At 41.8% G+C, this 21,125-nt stretch overlaps 1 protein-coding gene across 1 annotated transcript in view; it reads right to left on the reverse strand.

The window, feature by feature from the left end:
- The window catches only part of gstcd (glutathione S-transferase, C-terminal domain containing), a 224,664-nt gene that overhangs the window by 8,418 nt on the left and 195,121 nt on the right, over positions 1-21,125 (reverse strand). Inside the window, exons 9-11 of the mRNA XM_059965388.1 lie at positions 18,867-19,000; positions 3,569-3,599; positions 592-661 (exon numbers count right to left, since the gene is read on the reverse strand). Of these exons, the coding sequence (XP_059821371.1) occupies positions 592-661; positions 3,569-3,599; positions 18,867-19,000 (235 nt within the window). The remainder of the gene's footprint in view (positions 1-591; positions 662-3,568; positions 3,600-18,866; positions 19,001-21,125) is intronic.

A 21,125-nucleotide genomic window follows, 5' to 3' on the forward strand; every position in this document is an offset into this window, starting at 1 on the left:
TTATGATATACCTAGATTTGCCTTGTTTATTTATATATTGTATCGTCCATGATTTGGGAATACTCATTTATACTGTAATCATTGCTTATGTATTCTTTCATATGCAGTTGAAATGTGTATGTTTGTAATGCCGTTATCTATGTATCAATTGTATTTTGTTGATATTAATAACAATAATAAAAAGATTGAAAAAGAATCACTAACTAAGCACAGGAAGGAAGTGGGTGAAAGGATGGTGAAAGTAGATTTAATTCTACCTTCTAATACAGATTTGTGAGTAACTGTGAAGGGAAAACTTGTAGGTCAATGAGGAAAGGGCAAAGTGAATGGAACCAAGTGGATAGCTTATTCAAATAGCTGCTGCAGGCAGAGGCACAGTGTACCTAATAGCAACTTGCAGTAGTTACTTCCAAAAATAACATTGTTAAATTGAGCTTGTTGTTCAGGTCACATTAATTTATTAATACTAAGAGATTACGAGCCTCTGTGCTTTGAATAATGTAGCAACCAGTCCTGGCCAAATGAAATACATTCAGTCATTTTCCTCCACCATTCTATAAGGTAGTGTTAGCTATATATCTGTCCTCATACCTATTAGCAGGCGCTCAGCAGGGAGTTGAACAGCTGTCTGATCTGCAAACCTGCACAGAATCATGTGTTCCTGCAACAAAAAGAACAACGCAAAAGATTTCAGAATTAATCTTACTTAATTGCCAATGAATAATCACTTAAAGACTTCAGAGGTAAAGCATATGCAAGAGTAAATAAAAAGTAAACACAGAAGAATAATTTGGTATTTGAACAGATGCAAAGGGAAATCTTGCAGTATTTCAGTGAAGCATTAACAGTGAGAAACTCAAAATAAAACACCCATTTATAAATCTACATGCCTTGCAGCTAAATATCCATTTCACTTCCAATGTGAGAAGTATTTACAAATGCATTAATAATTCTTATTCTCAACAATTTTTAATTAGGACAGACAATATCTTGAACCTGAAACAGTGTTTTCACCTGCTGAAATTACCAATAATTGCATTAGTGAAAATGTGGAGCTTTCACCAATCTTATTAGGCTACTTCCATATCCATCAGTCTACACTTCCAAATAAAATACTTTTGCACAGACACAATTATTTTGTTCAACACAGTTAATATGGGTGAATTTTTTTAGATTATATTAATTGCTACTTTCTTTGTATGTCAGGGACTGAACGTCAGCCAGGAGTGGCGGCCGGTTAGCACGCCATCACAACCTTACCAGGACGCCAGCCCTTCTCCCTCACCTCCGGCGCTGCTTCCAATGTAGCAGCACTGTAATAAATGAGCCTTTCATGGATCGTGTAAGCAAGGGTTCTCAATGCAGAAAAGGTGGCACTTTGTGGGTAAATGCCATCTTCACGATGTTCAGAAAAGCCAGTCTATCATATTTGATGTAACTATCAACTTCTTGAACAAATAATGTGAAGGAAATTGCAGAAATTAGTAGTACACTGTAAAGTTGGTACGGAGCTGGCAACACGGCTGCTGTACGCAGCACCATCTTTAGTCTGGTGACTTATGCAAAACCGTACTGTGAAACTCCCTTACTGCTGGCAGAATCAGTTTCTCTTTATTGTATGGGGCTTTCCAGATTTAGCAATAAGCAATGAAATGTTGTATGAAGCATGCAAACTATCACTGTTTCATTGTGAAGTGCTTGGCAAACTTGTTTTGAAGTGTCTTCATTTCTGAAAGTTTTCACCAAGTGACTGAAAATAAGCCAAGTTTTTATTTGCTTTGTCAGAGTGAATTTGCTTCAAATGTTTTCAAGAAGCCTGAATGATTACATTGCCCCATTTGGAAAAAAATATTTTTTTAGCCAATAGACACATTGATGCTATTAGTTGCTTGGTGCTAGCATAAGTCCATATTTCAGATACTGTCTACACTTCTTTTTTGTTTGGCCTGCTTCTGCCATTTTTGTTGTGGATTAACAACTACGGTCAATCGCCTGTTGTCCAATGTCAAATGCTACGATCAATAAATGGGAAAGTTATAATGTCATCATAGCTCAGGTAAAACCTGACTCTCTACCAAAAGGTACATAAAGTGGGGCAGCAATATTTCAGTTGGGCCATGGGCCAGAGAAATGCAGTAAAGACCATTTGAAAGGGCAGATTCTGAACTTTACCCTATTGAACCCCATACCCTCCTCACCATATCCTTTGATGCCTTGACCAATCAGGAAACTATCAACTTCCACTTTAAATATACCCATGGACTTGGCCTCCACTGCAGTCTGTGGCAGTGCATTTCCAGATTCACCACTCTCTGCCTAAAAAAAATTCCTCCTTACCTCTGTTCTAAAAGGTTGTCCCTCAATTTTGAGGCTGTGCTCTCTAGTTCTGGATACCCCCAGCATAGGAAACATATGCTCCACATCCACCTTATCTGGTCCTTTCAACATTCAGTAGGTTTCAATGAGCATTATTCTAAATTCCAGTGAGTACATTATTCTAAATTCCAGTGAGTACAGGCCCAAAGCTGCCAAACGCTCCTTTCCCATTTGCAAAATCATCCTCATGAACTTCCTCTGGATCCTCTCCAATGACCACACAGCCTTTCTGAGATATGGGGTGTAAAACTGTTGACAATACTCGAAGAGCGGCCTGACTGATGTCTTATAAAACCTCAGCATTATCTCCTTGCTTTTATATTCTAATCTCCTTGAAATAAATACCCCCTTTATCTTTATCACCCTCTTAGAAATTCTCACGCAGAGGGGCGGATGCTATCGTCCACTTTGGGAACCACTGGTTGAAAATATCTTCCCAGTTTATCTTAATCTGTTTGCAGAGATTCTTAAATTGTGATCTGCAAATCATTTCCCCACAAAACATTTATGAAATTGTTAAGAGCAATGGCCCCAACACCAATCACCAATGACACCATTAGTAAGTAATCTCCATGCATATCTACACTGACTATTAACATTCCTTTTCTTTATAAAAATGCTCAATTTGCCTAACGAATAAAGTAGAACTGGTGGACCATAAACAGAAATAATAATATCTCTCTTCAGAAATCAGTACAAAGTGTGATGTTTAACAGTAAGAAGGTGATAACAGGAAATATTTAGAAAAATGACAGCCAGAATAAAACAATCATTGCTGGCTGTATTTGGTCTCTCTTCCTCCTAAAGAATATAAACAAAATCAAGGGATATGAGGGCTTGGAGATTGATGAGAAAGAAGATTAAACATGATCTTATTTAATAGCCAAGGAGGCTTGGGCCTTCTCCACCTTCATTTTCTTATAAAATAAATGAACACATGTATTGAATGCTCTAGTAAATGAATGAGGATGTGCTAATCTATAATGACTAAGATGAACAGATAAATAATTGAAATCCAAACTGCTTGACTACCTCAGGACCCATCTTAGCTTGGACATCAGTAAGTCTGGAGAACCATTTTTTTTAATAGCTTGTACACTGTTATATCATTAAATGGCAAGGTCATTAGAATCTGCAAGCATAATGTTCTTCAGCAATAACATACAAAACCTTTAAGTAAAATGCTACGTACCTTATATGACAAAACACTCTTGAATTTTTGACTAAAAAGGGAAATTAAATTTAACTATTAGATCTTACATCCAATAATAACACTTTAACACAATCAGTGGTACTCATTTCACTATTTATTTTAAATACTTTTGCATAAGTGTTCATGGGCAATTTTCTATATATTCCAAATGTAGATAAGTGCATAGGATTTCATTAAAAATACTTACCACTATTTCATGAATATGTGCATCTTAAGAATTAAAAAAATCTTTACTGGAAGCAAACGTAATTATTAAGCCAAAAACAAAATGACACAATTACTTCTAACAACTTTGTGACAGCACCTAAATTCTAAAATGAACCAATTACACCAAGCAACCAAATGATCTACTCCTGGCCTCTTGTCTGCTATCCTGAATCCATGACATTGTGCTAAAGGTTTGTAACCCCCTGGGTCGCCTCAGGCTCGCTCAGCTCGTTCCGTCTAGGGGGAGCAGCCTTCGGCCCCGCCAAACTGGGTAATCAGTTGGTGTGGATGCTGTGTGATGTCCCCGCCTCGCCCAAAACCAGACAGTACACCATATGCGATTAAATGAGTACAATTTATAAAGGTTACTATAACTAAGTGATTAATAACGATACAGTATATATGAAGAGAAAATTAAAGAAAAGGCGCCAAACTTATCAAAGTCCAAACCACTTCGTGCACAACCGTTGGAGCTCAATTACTGAAGTCTTCTGGCCACCATTCGATCCCCTCCGAACTCCTCGACTCGCAGCTCAGGACCCTCCGAACTCCTCGACTCTCCAAACAGCTCAGGACCCTCCGAGTGGTCAACCAAGCACATCTAGCTTCATTCCCCCCACCCCTCGGAGAATCTCCCGGCCTCGGACCCCCCTTTGGGGTCCGATCCTCGCCCAGCTTAGAGCATTGCGTCCTCTCTCTCGACCCCCTCGCGCCGATCTCCCCAAAAGCCCGTCAACAAAAGCCTACAGACTCAGAAGAAAGAACATTAATCCCCATTTGGTTTACAAAGGAATACCATTTTCATTATCAGTAAATTAGCATTCCTGCTAGTAACAAAAAGAAGAAACCCTCTTTACATTCTCCCTCCACCAAATAAAAGTCATGTCCTCATGACTACTAAATAACTCCCCACCTTTCCTGCCAACACACCGTAACCCAAGCACAAACAGTGACATCTCCTCCCCACACAGTAACCCTCACGCCCTGTTCCTCAGGCGCTACTTAGGCCAACTATCTGGGAGTTCCCTAACCCTTCTGAGGCCTCCGTACCCCCTCACCTAAACCCTTCAGGCTCGGACACAACTGGGGATACCTTGGGCCCACTACCAACTCCTCTCTCAACTTCTCCCTCATGCCCCACACTGCACACAGCTAACCCTCCCCGCTACACCTGACTCAATGGGAGAAGGGCCAAAGGTCTCTTCCTCAATCGAGGGAAAGTCAGCAAAAGGCAGCATGTACCACACATCCAGCACATCATCCATCGAATCTGTATTCTTCCTCATTCCTGTGATCGGAAGCTGCTGTTTGATCTTCTCCAAACGGAAACACGTGGCCTGCACTGCTCCCGCAGTCTCTTCAGCCTCCTGTTCAGTATTCACTGCACTTCTCTCCAGCTTTTTCTTCCTCATGACTTCTTCCAGATCAACTTTCAGGTTTTGCACTTCATTTGAACTGTCGATGGTCATCTTCAGGTTCCCTTCAAGCTTCCGCTTCTCTCTTCTGAGATTCGTCTGTAATTTCTTCACCTCCGCAAACTCCCCTCTCCGGGTTCTCAGTTTGCTATTACCCTCAGTCAGACAACTTTCTTCATTCTCTCCAACTTGTAAGTCTTCCGAATGGTTCCAGATCACTTTCTCCAGTCTCTCCGTCTTCATTTCAAACTTGATTCCGTAGAGACAGTCACTCACGAGCTGCGACCTTCGCCAGCCCTGGCACGTGTCCCGAAAACACTTTAACTCGGTAGTTCTCAGCTGCTCCTGCAACGACCTCACTTCATATTCTCCTGAGGCAAATCCAAACACCAAGAGATCATCCACATACACCAAAACTCCAAACGCCTCCACATCCCCTATGGTCTTCCACCTGCCCAGCAGGAAGGTTGCAAGGGCTCCAGATATGCCCTGTGGCATCTTTTCGTACCCGAAGACGCCTAGGGAATTTATAACGGCCGTCTTCTCCTTGTCGGCCCCACTCATCGGGATCTGGCAACATCCACTCCTCAGATCCAGCACCTTAAACCATTTCGCACCACTCAGACAGGCCATCGCCTCTCCAGCCCTCAGGGCCATATTCTGGTCACTGACAGTGCGCCTCTTCAACGCAATACAATCCACACACACGCTACCTACGTCTTCCATGGCTTCAGGGGCCAGTCGCCGCAACCTCTCTCTCTCCGAGGTGTCTTCAGCAGTCAACTCCCCTCCCTCGTGGTATTTCGCAGCGTCCTCTAAGAGGGTCTCACCCTCAGATACTTCCCCTAGGCCGTACCACCACTGGCTCTTGTTTGAATTCGGTATCGGCCCAATGCTGCTACACACGTCCGCACAAGCAGCTCGAAACTCTGGGTGCATCGACAATGCCTCCAAGCAACGCTCACTCGCCTCCTCCGGGCAGGCCCCCAAGCACACCAGCAGGATATTGGTTCTCTCTAGAACAGAAATGCTGCCCGTCTCAACAGGGTCCGGACACATCAGCATTAACGATTCCTGAACCTCAGTCTCCTCCACATTTGCCTCCAAGAACTCCATTTTCACTGACCAACAACCGTCGTCTGGATAATCACCGGCACTGGTACCCCGAATCTCCAGTGTCCGCAATGTCGTCAAGGGTAAATGCTTCCAATAACGGTTATGAAACAAACTGTACAGCAACTTAACAGGCGCCCCGGTGCCGAGGATGGCTTTAACTTGACTTCCATCCATCCGTAACAACACCTGTGCGCATGGCCCCTCTAAGCCTTCAGGAATAGAGTCTGTTCCTTTCATGAGTTCCTTGGTACATTGCTGGGAACGTGCTCCCCCAGAGACCCCAAGCCGTTCCCCCACTGGGCCTCCTCTAAGTTTCCCGACACCTCTCGAATCAACGGAACAACTGATCCCCTTGACAGATCCCCTTGGCACCACAAGCAATTTATCTGCCCCCCTAGGCAAAAAGGGATACCCTAAAAACTTCCCACCAATCTCCTGCCACGGATATGATAAGCCCCCCAGCTGCGGCATTTGACTTCCAGTCGAACCACATGCATTTTCCCACACTTTCCCAGAACTGGCAGCGGTCACTTCGAGGTAATTGCGCCCGACAGTTCTAACAAAGTCACCAGCCCGCCTACTCAAACTTTCAACCCGTCCCTGTCACTTTCCCTCAGCCAAGCACTGCCACTCACCCAACAACTGAGGGGTCCGCTCCGCCCACGCCTCCGCCCCTTTAGGGCTGGACGTTATTCCAACAACCGGGCGGAGCCCACCACTGCTGAAACATCCCAACCTGTCACTCCTCACTCTCCAAACAGTACAGACAACCCATGGTCCCACCACCATTTCGTCAGCACTAGTCGGAACTCGAACAACGACCTCCAGGCTAGCAACAGCAGCCACCCCACCCAACACACACGCAGCGATAACCAGCAATCGCACACCCACAAAGGCACACCAGCTCTTCGCCGCAGACACAATTTAAAGAGGGTGATCACACAGCTTCCACAGAAATCAACTCTGGACGAGCACCCCACAATGTAACCCCCTGGGTCGCCTCAGGCTCGCTCAGCTCGTTCCGTCTAGGGGGAGCAGCCTTCGGCCCCGCCAAACTGGGTAATCAGCTGGTGTGGATGCTGTGTGATGTCCCCGCCTCGCCCAAAACCAGACAGTACACCATATGCGATTAAATGAGTACAATTTATAAAGGTTACTATAACTAAGTGATTAATAACGATACAGTATATATGAAGAGAAAATTAAAGAAAAGGCGCCAAACTTATCAAAGTCCAAACCACTTCGTGCACAACCGTTGGAGCTCAATTACTGAAGTCTTCTGGCCACCATTGGATCCCCTCCGAACTCCTCGACTCATAGCTCAGGACCCTCCGAACTCCTCGACTCTCCAAACAGCTCAGGACCCTCCAAGTGGTCAACCAAGCACATCTAACTTCATCCCCCCCCCCCCCTCCTCGGAGAATCTCCCGGCCTCGGACCCCCCTTTGGGGTCAGATCCTCGCCCAGCTTAGAGCATTGCTTCCTCTCTCTCGACCCCCTCGCGCCGATCTCCCCAAAAGCCCGTCAACAAAAGCCTACAGACTCAGAAGAAAGAACATTAATCCCCATTTGGTTTACAAAGGAATACCATTCTCGTTATCAGTAAATTAGCATTCCTGCTAGTTAACAAAAAGAAGAAACCCTCTTTACAGGTTAGTTCTGTCTACTGGTTCCTTTACTAATAGGGTTCTCCAGCAACACCAGCAATAACTGACGTGTTAACTAATACTCTGTAAACGGTTGGAAACTGGAACTGAGGAATAAGAAAAAGGCAACCACATTAATAGGATTATATTATACACCTCATAATTATCAGTTGGATTTAGAGGAGCAAGTTTGTAGGGACATAGCAGGCAGATGCAAGAAAAATAAGGTTGTGAGAATAGGTGATTTTAACTTTGCACATATTGACTGGGAGTCCCATACTGTAAAAAGATTTGACGGGATAGAGTCTGCCAAATGTGTTCAGGGAAGTTTCTTTAAACAATATATAGCGGTTCCAAATAGAGACAGTACAATACTGGATCTTCAATTTGGGAATAAGACAGGACAAGTGACAGATGTGTATGTAGTGATCACAATTCCATTGGTTTCAAGATAATTATGGAGAAGGATAGGAGTAGTCCTCAATTTGAGATTGTAAACTGGAGAAAAGCCAATTTTGATGGTTTCAGAAAAGATCTGACAACTGTGGATTGGGATAGGTTACTCTCAAAGGGATGCTTGGTAAGTGGGAGCCTTCAAAAGTGAAATTTTAGGAGTTTGTATGTTCCCGTTAGAAAAAAAGGCAAGGGCTGCAGGTTTGAGGAACTATGGTTATAGAGGGAAATTGGGAGCTTACACTCAATGTTGGTAAGACCAACGAGCTGATTGCGGACTTCAGAAAGGGTAAGACAGGGGTACACACATCCGTTCCCATAGAGGGATTAGAAGTGGAAAGAGTGAACAACTTCAAGTTCCTGGGTATCAATATCTCTGAGGATTTATCCTGGGCCCAACATATCAATGCAGCTACAAAGAAGGCACAACAGTGGCTATATTTCATTAAGAGTTTAAGAAGATTTAGTATGTCACCAAAGACACTCACAAATTTATACAGATATACCCATGGAGAGTATTCTAACTGGCTGAATCACCGTCTGGTATGGGAGAGGGGGGTCTACTACACAGGATCAAAATAAGCTGTATAAAGTTGTAAACTTAGTCAGCTCCATCATGGGCATTAGCCTCCATCATATCTAGGACATTTTCAAGGAGCAAAGTCTCAAGAAGGTGGCATCAATCATTAAGGACTCCCATCACCCAGGACAGGCCTGTTCTCACTGCTACCATCAGGAAGGAGGTACAGAAGCCCGAAGATACGCACTCAACAATTCAGGAACAGCTTCTTTCCCTCTGCCATCTGATTTCTGAATGGACATTAAACCCATGAACACTACCTCACTACTTCTTTATTTTTAAATTTTTGTACTACTTATTTAACTATTTAATAAATAAACAAACAAATAAATAAATAAATACACACACATTTAACTCACGCTGATTTGAGTGTATTTCCATGTTACATTGACTGTTCTATTTATTATAAATTACTTTGATTGCGCATTGCACATTCAGACGGAGACGCAACATAAAGATTTTTATTTCTCATATATGTGAAGGATGTAAGAAATAAGGTCACTTCAATTCAAAACTGGTCCACTTGAAAATCAGCATGGTCACTTATGCGTGGAATCAAAAGAGGTGGGGTTTTTTTGCATCAATATTTATTTGGTAGTGGACACAGGGTCAAGCTTTTCGTAGACTGTATCCGATTACAGAAGAGGACATGGTTGTTGTCTTAAGGCAAATTAGGGTGGATAAATCCCCAGGAACTGACAGGGTGTTCCTCTGGACCCTGTGGGAGGCTAGTGCAGAAGTTCCAGTGGCCTTAGCAGAGGTAGTTAAAATGTCCTTAGCCACGGGTGAGACCCAGAGAATTGGAGGATATTTACTGTTTTTCTGTTGTTCAAGAAAGGCTCTACGAGTAAGTGGGAAATTATAGGCAGGTGAGCCTGACATCAGTAGTAGGAAATTTACTGGAGGATATTCTACAGAACACGGTATATAAGAATTTAGACAGGGCCTAATTAGGAATAGTCAACATAGCACTATGTGTGATTGGTCATGTCTAACCAATCTGATAGAGATTTTTGAGGAGGTTACCAGAAAAGTTGATGAAGGACAGTCAGTAGATGTTGTCTACATGGGCTTTAGCAAGGCCTTTGATAAAGACCTGCATAGAAGCCAGAGAGTGGTAGCAAATGGTTGTCTTTCTAACTACAGGCCTATGATTAGTGGTGTGCCACAGGGATCAGTGTTGAGTTTGTTGTTGTTTGTCATCTACCTCAATGATCTGGATGATAATGTAGTAAACTAGTTCAGCTAATTTGCAGATGACACCAAGACTGGGGGTGTAGTGGACAGTAAAGATGGCTCACAAAGCTGGCAGAGGGATCTGGACCAACTGGAAAAATGGCAGATGAAATTTAATACGGACAAGTGTGAGGTGCTGCACTTTTGGGAAGACAAACCAGGATAGGACTTGCAGTGAATGGTAGAACACTGAGGAGTGCAGAACAAAGGAATCTGGGAATGCAGATTCATAATTCCTTAAAAGAGATATCCCAGGTAGATGGGGTCGTAAAGGGAGGTTTCAGCTCACTGGCCTGCATAAATCAGAGTACTGAGTACAGGAGTTGGGATGTTATGTTTAAGTTTCATAATGCATTGGTGAGGCAAAATTTGGAGCACTGTTACTAATCTGGTCACCTAGTTACAAGAAAGTTATCAATAAGATTGAAAGACTACAGAGAAAATGTACAAGGATGTGCCTGTCTTGAGAACCTAAGTTGTAGGGAAGGTTAAATAGGTTAAGACTTTATTCCCTCTAGCATAGGAGAATGAGGGGAGATTTAGATAGAGATATGCAAACCTATGAGGGGAATAGACAGGGTAAATGCAAGCAGGCTGTTTCCACTCAGAGTGGATGAGTCTAGAACTAAAGGGCATAGGTTAAATGTGAAAGGTGGAATATTTAAAGGGAATCTGAGAGAGAACTTCTTTACTCAGAGAGCAATGGAAGTGTGGAACAAGTTGCCAGCAGAAGTAGTGGATTTGAGTTCAACTGTAGCAATTGTTACGAATGTGATGCAACTCTGAGGGGCCAAGGGGTACAAAGTCGCCCCCTCCTTTTTGAGAATCGCAAGATCGCTATTATTTCGGGTCTGGGACCCAGGAAATGAGAGAGAAACACCCGGAATACACAAGGTTTGGAAGGTGTCCTGAACCTGGTCAGCGGAACGGAACGGAACCACTGGTAACAGCCCTTGTCTCTTGGAGACGGAATTGTGTATTGAGTACTGTACTATTCATTGAAACCCCTCAGGGGACAACCAGAGTGGTCTGGTTGAGGGATTGCATCATCCCAACCTGGCTGACATCTGAGACCCTGTGAGTAAGGATAAAATAGGGGGCTGGGGAACAACCCCTTTAGACGCACCAGGAGAAACGCTAGAAATCCAGGGACAGCGTTTTATGGTGAAAGCCGGTGGGGACTGTTGTGCATCCTCCCTTGCCTGGGTGGCGAGCTCACCACGGAAAAACGGTTTAGCTAAAGGAAAGGTCACACTTGAACGGCCACAACAACGAGACACCTGACGGATCAAAATCATAAAGGAAGGTTGGAAAAACCCGTAGCGGTAACTGTTCCCATTCTATTCCTATTTCTCTCTCTCTCCGACAAATACTACACAGCGAAAGCCAAAAGACGGCAGCTTGTGGAACTGCAGTGAACTTTGTATTTCCATCAGACAATACATTATCCCCTAGACAACGATAGAGCTTATTTCTTATTGATTATTATTATACCTGCACTTTTAGATTTAGTATTGACGACGTATATTATCCGTATATTTGCATTGATATTATTTTTGTGTATTTTTACTAACGAATACTGTTAAAAATAGTATCATCAGACTTCAATGGACGTCTCCATCTTTGCTGGTAAGTGACCCAGTTACGGGGTTCGTAACAACGTGGGGCCTCGTCTCGAGATTTGATACCAAATTGGAAGGCCAGTAAATCGGGCTTTTAAGTCCAAACTTGGATCTGGTTGCGCGAGTAACCAGACGGGAAACCAGCAAAGATGGACGTAGACGAATTTATAGAAAACCCGACTCTGGAGGCGCTAGAGGCTGCCAGAAAGTCGGACTTGATAAATATTGCGAAAGGACTAAATCTCGCAGAGGTGAGGTTGTCAATGAAAAAGGAGGAGGTGTGGAGGGCCATAACTCAGTATTATATTGTGAAGAATGTGTTTTTGGCTGAGGTAATGGAAAATATCCCTGAAAGGGTACCAGCTAGTGGGACGGCTCAGTTAGAGTTGAAGAAATTGAGGCTGGACGCAGAACAGAGGAAGAGGGAGCATGAGCTCCAGCTAAAGGAGTTAGAGGTGAAAAGGGAGAAGGAAAGAGCTGAAAAGGAAAAGGAGTATGAGCTCCAGCTAAAGGAGTTAGAGCTGAAAAGGGAGCAGGAAAGAGCTGAAAAGCAGAGGGAGCATGAAATTAAGTTAAAACAGCTGGAAGCAGCTGAAAAGGAAAAGGAAAGAGTTGAAAAGGAGAGGGAGACGGGGAGAAACAGAGGAAGCATGAGATGGACATAGAGAAGTTTTGGCAAGAGCGAAGAGCTCAAAGGCCAGACCGAGAGGAGAGATTTAATGTTAGTAGGGAGTTTAGGTTAGTACCCCCATTCGAGGAGCCGGATGTTGATAGTTATTTCTTGCATTTTGAAAAGGTGGCAGTGAGTCAGAAGTGGCCCAGAGATCAGTGGGTGGTGTTGTTACAAAGTGTGTTAAAAGGGAAGGTACAACGGGCATATGTGGCGTTGTCCATGGAGGAGGAGGAGTCTGAGAATTATGAGGGAGTTAAAAGAGGCCATTCTTTGGGCCTATGAATTGGTACCTGAGGCCTATAGACAAAAGTTCAGAAATTTACAGAAAGGGTGGAATCAGATGTATACAGAGTTTGCCTATGAGAAGGGTGTGCTCTTGGATCATTGGTGTGCAGCAGAAATGGTGGAAGAAGATGGTGGAAGAAGATTTCGGCGTCTCAGGGAGTTAATTCTGATTGAGGAATTTCAAGGTTGTGTTTCCGATGATATCCGGATGTATTTGAACGAGAAGCCGAATAAGCCCATATCCGAATTTGCTAGGTTCGTAGATGAATATGCCCTAACCCACAAGACAAAGTTTTCCTCGAATAAGAGCTACCAGAAAGACCGTGGGAATGGTAGAGAAAGCCCGCCGTCTGAGGCAGAGATCCAGCCGGGAGCTAGTGGTAAAAATAAGGAGGAGGAAAGGCAAGACGGCAGGAGGGGTCCTGGCTTGACCTGTTTTAATTGTGGAAAGGTGGATCATATTGCATCTAAGTGTTTTGCTCCGAGGAAGGAGGCAGGAAAAGGGAAAGCAGCAGTCCCTACAGGATGTATTGTGGTGATCAGTCAAACGACGAGAAAGCCCCAGGTAGACAGAGTACGAGAGGGGCCTGAGAAATTTATTTCAGAAGGAACTGTGTCTGTGAAAGAGGGAAACACACCAGTTCCAATGCGGATCTGGAGAGACACTGAAACTGAGCTGACATTGATTCACAGTAAGGTACTAGATTTTGGTCCCGAGACTGAAGAGGTGGCTTTGAGAGGCATAGGAAAAGGGACAGAAGCTGTGTCTTTGCATAGGATCATTATAAATTGTGAGCTGGTATCTGGACCAGTTGAAATAGGGGTGCGACCAGAATTTCCAAGAACTGACATAGACATCCTTCTGGGTAACAATTTAGCTGGTGGTGAAGTTTGGTCGGCCATGGAGCTGACGAACCAACCTGTAAGTGTTGAGGACCCACCCCTAGATTCCAAGATCTATCCCGCATGCGCGACCACTCGCAGCATGTCGACAAAGGCAGCTGAGAAAGAGGCCAGTATCGATTTGGCTGAGACATTTTTACTGACCCTATACCAAAAGGGGCTAGAGGGTGGTAAAACGGAGAACAGGGAGGTGAAAGAGAGTAAGGGAGAGGAGGTAGACCTGCCCTTAGCCAGGAGGAAATTTATAGAGGCACGGAGTAAAAATGAGAAACAGATAAGGCTGTTAGAAGGTCCAGGATTCGACATGGATGATCTGTCTGGCTTGACAGAACTGTTTGACGAAGTTGAAAATTTTAAAGGTGTTCCCGATAATGAAATGATGGCAGTCCTAGATGAAAAGGGTGCCCTTACCTTGAAGAAGTCTGCTGGGTTGGCAGATGAGGTTGTTTCAGCCCGCAGGGTTGAGTTTACTCCGGAAGGGAGTTGCCTAGAGAGTAACTGGGAGGATCAGGGAAACTTAGAATTTGAAAAGGGGACGGGTATTGAAAGCCTGGAAGAGGCAGATGTCCCGTTTGAGTGTGTTCAAGATGTGGATGCACGTGGTACTGAACCTAGTAATGGAACTCAGTTAAAAAGGAATGCAGTCCTTGTGGGTCAGATGGATTTGGTTCAGTGAAGAAAGGGTTAACCATGGTACCAGTGGGAAGTGAGAATTCCCAGTTGTTTGTGTTCGAAGGTGTGTTAAAAGTTAGTGAGGAGATAAAAGGTGGTGAGGTGAATATTATTATTGAAGGGAAAGGGAAAAGTGTAGTTCCTAAATTGAATGAAGAAAATTTAAAAGTCTGGATTGACGTCAGAAGCAGTAAACAGGCTGAAGGGACAATGGCTTGTTAACACGGTGCCTGCGAATCAATTACAGGTTGATTTGGAATGAAAAGCCCCATGCACTATTGTTATTCAAGAGTGTGCTGTGAAGAAGCAGAATTTGAAATGCTGTTTGGACAAAGAGGGGTCACTTGCAGATTTTAAACTGAAAACCAATAGAATGAAGGGTCTTGAAGATAAAGCTAACGACTTGCTTAAAAATAAAGAATTGTGTGGAAATTCAGCAAATGGGCTAAGTTTGGAAAACATTGTTGATAAAATAACTCCTATGAAAGAAGCAAGCAAAAGCATATTCCACATTGGTATACAAGCTAACCACGTGGGAGTTAACTGGAAAAGGGGCGAGGGTTGACGGGATGCCACTTTAATTAACAAGATCCGGTTTTAAGGGATTTTGACAAAGCATGTGAATAATAAAGACAACCCCATGGAAGATTGACTGTTAAGTTTGAAAGTAACATAAAGATATTTGCATGAACTTTTGTAACATACACGTAAGCTAAGATCACAACTCTTTTGTTTTCCTGAAGCAAAGAAAAAAAAATAGGTGGTTATTAAATTGGAGTCTGATGCTACAAGAACTTATTAAGGTACAAGATATTAAGATATTAAAGGAAGTGACAATGTAATCGCTAACTGTTTAGATGTTGAATTGAATGTATAACTGTATTACTCTGTAGAAAAAAAAACTCTTTCGTATTTTGTTAGATTCTGAAATCCTGTAAGACTCTGTATTAATTAATTTTTACCTGTGGCAAAAATCCTAGAAGGAAGGGGGTGTTACAAATGTGAAGCAACTCTGAGGGGCCAAAGGGTACAAAGTCGCCCCCTCCTTTTTGAGAATCGCAAGATCGCTATTATTTCGGGCCTGGAATCCAGGAAATGAGAGAGAGACACCCGGAATACACAAGGTTTGGAAGGTGTCCTGACATCAGCGGAACGGAACCACTGGTAACAGCCCTTGTCTCTTGGAGACGGAATTGTGTATTGAGTACTGTACTATTCATTGAAACCCCTCAGGGGACAACTAGAGTGGTCTGGTTGAGGGATTGCATCATCCCAACCTGTCTGACATCTGAGACCCCGCAAGTAAGGATAAAAGAGGGGTCTGGGGATCAACCCCTTTAGACGCACCAGGAGAAACGTTAGAGATCCAGGGACAGCGTTTTATCGCAAAAGCCGGTGGGGACTGTTGTGCATCCTCCCTTGCCTGGGTGGCGAGCTCACCACAGAAAAACGGTTTAGCTAAAGGAAAGGTCACACTTGAACGGCCACAACAACAAGACACCTGACGGATCAAAATCATAAAGGAAGGTTGGAAAAACCCATAGCGGTAACTGTTCCCATTCTCTTCCTATTTCTTTCTCTCTCTCCAACAAATACTACACAGCGAAAGCCAAAAGACGGCAGCTTGTGGAACTGCAGTGAACTTTATATTTCCATCGGACAATACATTATCCCCTAGACAACGATAGAGCTTATTTCTTATTGATTATTATTATACCCGCACTTTTAGATTTAGTATTCACGACGTATATTATCTGTATATTTGCATTGATACAATTTTTGTGTATTTTTACTAATAAATACTGTTAAAAATAGTATCATCAGACTTCAACGGACATCTCTATCTTTGCTGGTAAGTGACCCAGTTACGGGGTTCATAACACAATTAAGAGAAATTTGGATAAGTGCGTGGATGGTAGGAGTATGGAGCGCTATGGTCCAGGTGCAGGTCGATGGCACTGGGCAGAATTACAGTTTGGCACAGACTAGACGGGCCGAAGGTCTGTTTCTGTACTGTATTGTTCTATGACTCTATAAAAGACATTACTTTACAAAATGAGAATGTTTGAAAATAATAAGTATATTGATGAAGTTAAACCCTTTGGAATTTTCCATTTGATTCCAAAATGTGATTTCTTTCACTTATTTGAGTTCCTGTGGGAAAAACAATTATAGCTATAAAAGGCTCGGAATGTATAACAGTTTTTGTAACTGCAAGCATTCACCTCTTTAGATAGGAGCTACAGTTTGATCTTCTAATTATAACATTTTCAGTGATGGGGGAGGGGAAAGAGGCCTGTTAAGAGGTTTAGAATGTTTATGAATCGTGACGCCACTCCTTAACTTTCACAGGCACTGTTTTTACTTTGTTAGGTCATAGTGTAAAATTTGCTGTGAGCTGCCCTGTCAGTACAACATAAATGTTATTTATATGAACCCTGAGCAGTACAGAAGCAAAGGTTGGTGAGAAGTATTTTAAGATTTGAATATACTTGGAGTTAAATTAAGGACCTGGATTGCCACAATAGGTTTAAATTGAATATCTCAAGAAGCTATGCATTATCTGCTCCTAAATGTAGTAATTGTTACATTGATGTAAGTTATCTCTCTCCACCTGAACTTTTGCTCATCCAATGCTCTGCTTGGATTGTGCTATTCGTGCTGAGAATATATTTCTTACAAGGAAGGTCATTTCCATCTAGCCTTTTAAAGTTATGCATTTCTACACAAAGAAAATCAAAGAAAAGTAATAAAGATTTGCACTTTTATTTCAACTTTAACACAGTAAAACTGCTGAAGATAATTCACAGGAGCGAGTTAGCAGACAAAAGTTGGCAACAAGCCAAAGAAGAAAACTTTAGGACAAGTGACCAAAAATTTGGTGAAAGAGTAAATTTTAAGACATATCTTAAAGGTGGGAAGAAAAATAGAGAGACATAGAAGTATCATGTCTCCTGTTGCAACCAAGGAAATGACAGACCAGGGTTGGAGGAATGCATTATTTTGGAGTGTTCTGGATAATTAGTTTATTGGTAAATTGATTTATTAGTGTATTATTGTCACATATTGAGGTACAGTGAAAGACTTTGTTTTACATGTCTTCTGGACAGATAACTTCATTAGATCAGTACACTGAGGTCCAGGGATAAACAGTAACAAAATGCAAAACAAAGTGTTAGAGTTACAGAGAAAGTGCAGTGCCAGAAGACAATAAGGCACACGGACATAATAAGGTAAGCTGTGAAATCAAGAGTCCATTTTATTGCACTAGGAGACTGTTCAGTAGTATTATTACAGTGGGAGCCTGCTGGGATGTGTTTTCAGACTTTCTTTTGCCTGATGGGAGGGGACAGAAGAGAGAATGGCTAGATCTTTGATTATGTTGAATGCTTTATCGAGACAGTGAGAAATGCAGACCGGGTCCATGGAGGGAAGGGGAGGCTGGTTTTTATGATGTGCTGAGCTACGTCCACAACTCTCTGTAAAAGCTAGGAAAAGCATCAGGAAACAAAACCACATTTGAGTTGTGAAAAAGCTTTCGGAGGGGGAGAAATAAAAGGTGGCATAACTGAATAGGATGAGGAAGGGGGAAAACAAAGGAGAAAAGAAAAAGCAAACAGAAGTAACAGACCTGAGAACAATTTGAATGCCAAAATTCCCCAGGTGAGGGGATGTGAATACTGGAGAAAATATTAGTCTATAGTTTATTAATAAAATAGAACATATTTGCAGTATCAAATACTTTTTTTCATTTTATGATCTAGTGTTATTTGCATTTAATTAAATTAGTTAACAAAAGAAACTTAGGTGGGCCTTTGATAGTATATAAGTACATTTCTACAGGGGCACAATTAAGAGCATCACTGCCTGGTATGGGAACTGTACCTCCCTTAATTGCAGGACTCTGCAGGGAGTGGTGAGGAAAGACCAGCATATCTGTAGCTGTGAACTTCCCATGATTCAGGACATTTTCAAGGACAGGTGTGTAAAAAAGGCCCATAGGGTCATTGAGGACCCAAGCCATCCCAACCGCAATCTATTCCAGCTGCTACCACCTGAGAAACAGCACCACAGCATAAAAGAAAGGACCAACAGTTCTGGGACAGCTTCTTCCACCAGGCCATCAGACTGCTGACTCTCGCTGATTTGAGTGTACTCTACATTACATTGACTGTTCTATATATTATAAATTATTATAATTACTATGATTGCACATTGCACATTTAGAAGGAGATGTAAAAAAGATTTTAACTCAAATATGTGAAGGATGTAAGAAATAAAGTCAATTCAATTCAATTCGATAGTTTAAAATTATCTGCTATATGTATGATAAAAGTCCAATAAGAATGAATGATTTTCTTTAAAAAAGACTCCCTAAAGATTTATAAATACTTAAAAACAAGCTTCAAGGAAGACATGAATTAAATCAGAAGGCTGTAATATCCATTCAGTCTCAGACAAGACCCTACCTTCTTGGGAACGTGTACTTGACTGTGTTCTGTATGAAGCCATAACAACACGGGCAGATCACAAATGCTGCATTTGCCATGATACAATGGTCAATGACCATGTCTGTCGCCACCCCACATGCATGAAGTGCCACCTGTAAAGGAAAAATGGGAGTGAAGAAGAACATTCACATAGGTGTGAAGACTTCACAAAGTGTCACTTACCACAGTGTCAAAATGGATCTGCTTGAAAAGTTGAGTCCTTAAACTGAATTCCTGGATTAACTAGAAAAATCAAGAGGCTAAGCTAAACTTTTTCACCTTTGCAAATCTTGGTATTTGAAAGTCCATGAAGAAATTTCAATCTGATTTTAAAATCGTGCACATTAGTCATTTCTTTCTCTTTCACTATTCAGGATTATATTTCCATATCTGTACGTGTTGGCAGCAATTCAATGGCTCGTCTAAATCCCAACTGTCAAGTATACGTAATAAACAAGGAGAGCCCATACAACAGCTATACTTTTCATTCATATATCTTCCACATGATGACTAACAGCAGACTATCTGGCTGTCTATTTCCCTCTATGTCTGCTGTTAACTTGGCTGAAATCTGCTTTCAGGCATTGAGACTGAAGCCACTTCTGATCAGTAGGAGTGGCTACACAATGAAGTTCACTTATCCAAGCACCTCAAACTTTATGGAGTGAAGGCAACATTTCTTGATTTAATTAAAGATATGTTTTATTGCTCTATTTTAAGTTAATCACTGATTGTGTTAAAATTCGAAAACATTAATTTCCTGTTCTTTTCTGCATTGAATTGTTGCACATGCAACCAGGTAACCAGGTACTAAAAGGAAATTTGTAGTTCTTGTATCATGTCCCATCTGATAAAGCAGACCGATCGTGGACACTTACCAAATCCTGTCTCGTTGCTGAAGCATAATTCCAAACACTACTGCAATGAAGCAAGAACCTTCGGTTTGGAGCTCTGAATTTAATTGCTCCAGCACACGCTGTCTTGCTTTTAACTCCCAAGTCAAAATCAGGTTTATCATCACTGAATTATATGTCATGAAATTTGTTAATTTGCGGCAGCAATACAGCGCAAAAAATAAAGTAGTGTTCATTTTTCCTTTAGAACATAGAACACTACAGCACAGCCTCCGATGTTCTGTCAACTTTTTAACCTGCTCCAAGATCAAACTAACCTTTCCCTCCTACATAACCTTTCGTTTTTTTCACCCATGTGCCTATTTAAGAGTCTCTTATGTATTTGCCTCTACCACCACCCCAGCAATGAGTCTAATTCACTTGCCACTCTATGTGTAAAATACCTACCTCCAACATCTCCCATTCTTCCTACATGAAGATATTTCTTATAACAAACCTCTCTTACCAACTTTATTTGCAATCTGCTCTAAAATTGCTTAGTCAAATTACTTTCATCTGGTATGTACTACAATAAATGTTATGTTTTCATTCACATTTGAAGGCTCTGTGAATCTACACTTCATCAATCCAACCAAAGGAATGCAGTAGGAAGTTTGATGCATGACACTGACATGTGGGGCTATCTCAGCACTACTTTAAAGTCATAATTCAATGAATCACTACTTTTTTATTTTTCCTTGTGTTCATTTTCTTTAATGTTTCTTATGCCTGGCCTCTCTGTTTGACAGATTCTGCTACTCTTTTAAGTAGGTAAACAGAGAAGTATCAGAAAAATCTTTTTAATTTTTTTCTTGTCATTTCTCCAAACTTTACCTTCTTCCTGTATTGACGCCGAGATGAATCCATGTTAACTTGACTATCCTTCAGTTTTTGCTTACTGACTCTAGGACTACCCTAGAGTCTCAAAGGTTTGAAGATAGATTTTTAGAAGGATGTTATCAATAATTCAGGTGAAAAACCATCACATCTCAAACACATATTGTTTATTAATTTCTTGAAATACTATTAATTGTAATAAATACATTGTAACGAGTGAAAAAAGATTATTTGATTTACTGAAGTGATCATATGTCAAAAGAGCTGAGGAATTTAAAATCAGACAATTAAATTAGGTGAAATAATAAACTAGTATCTAATGTGATGTAATTACTCAAATCTCTTACAAATCCACTACTGTTATTTACAAAAGGAAATCTCTCCTCTATACATAATCTGGTCTGCATGAGTCCCCAGACTCGTGGCAACAAGACTGATTTGTAACTAACTTTGAAACAGTGCAGAAAGCTATTCTGCTCAAGATACTGAGAAATTGGCAATAAATTTT

Source organism: Hypanus sabinus, chromosome 3, assembly GCF_030144855.1.
Source record: "Hypanus sabinus isolate sHypSab1 chromosome 3, sHypSab1.hap1, whole genome shotgun sequence".
NCBI classification, from domain to species: domain Eukaryota; kingdom Metazoa; phylum Chordata; class Chondrichthyes; order Myliobatiformes; family Dasyatidae; genus Hypanus; species Hypanus sabinus.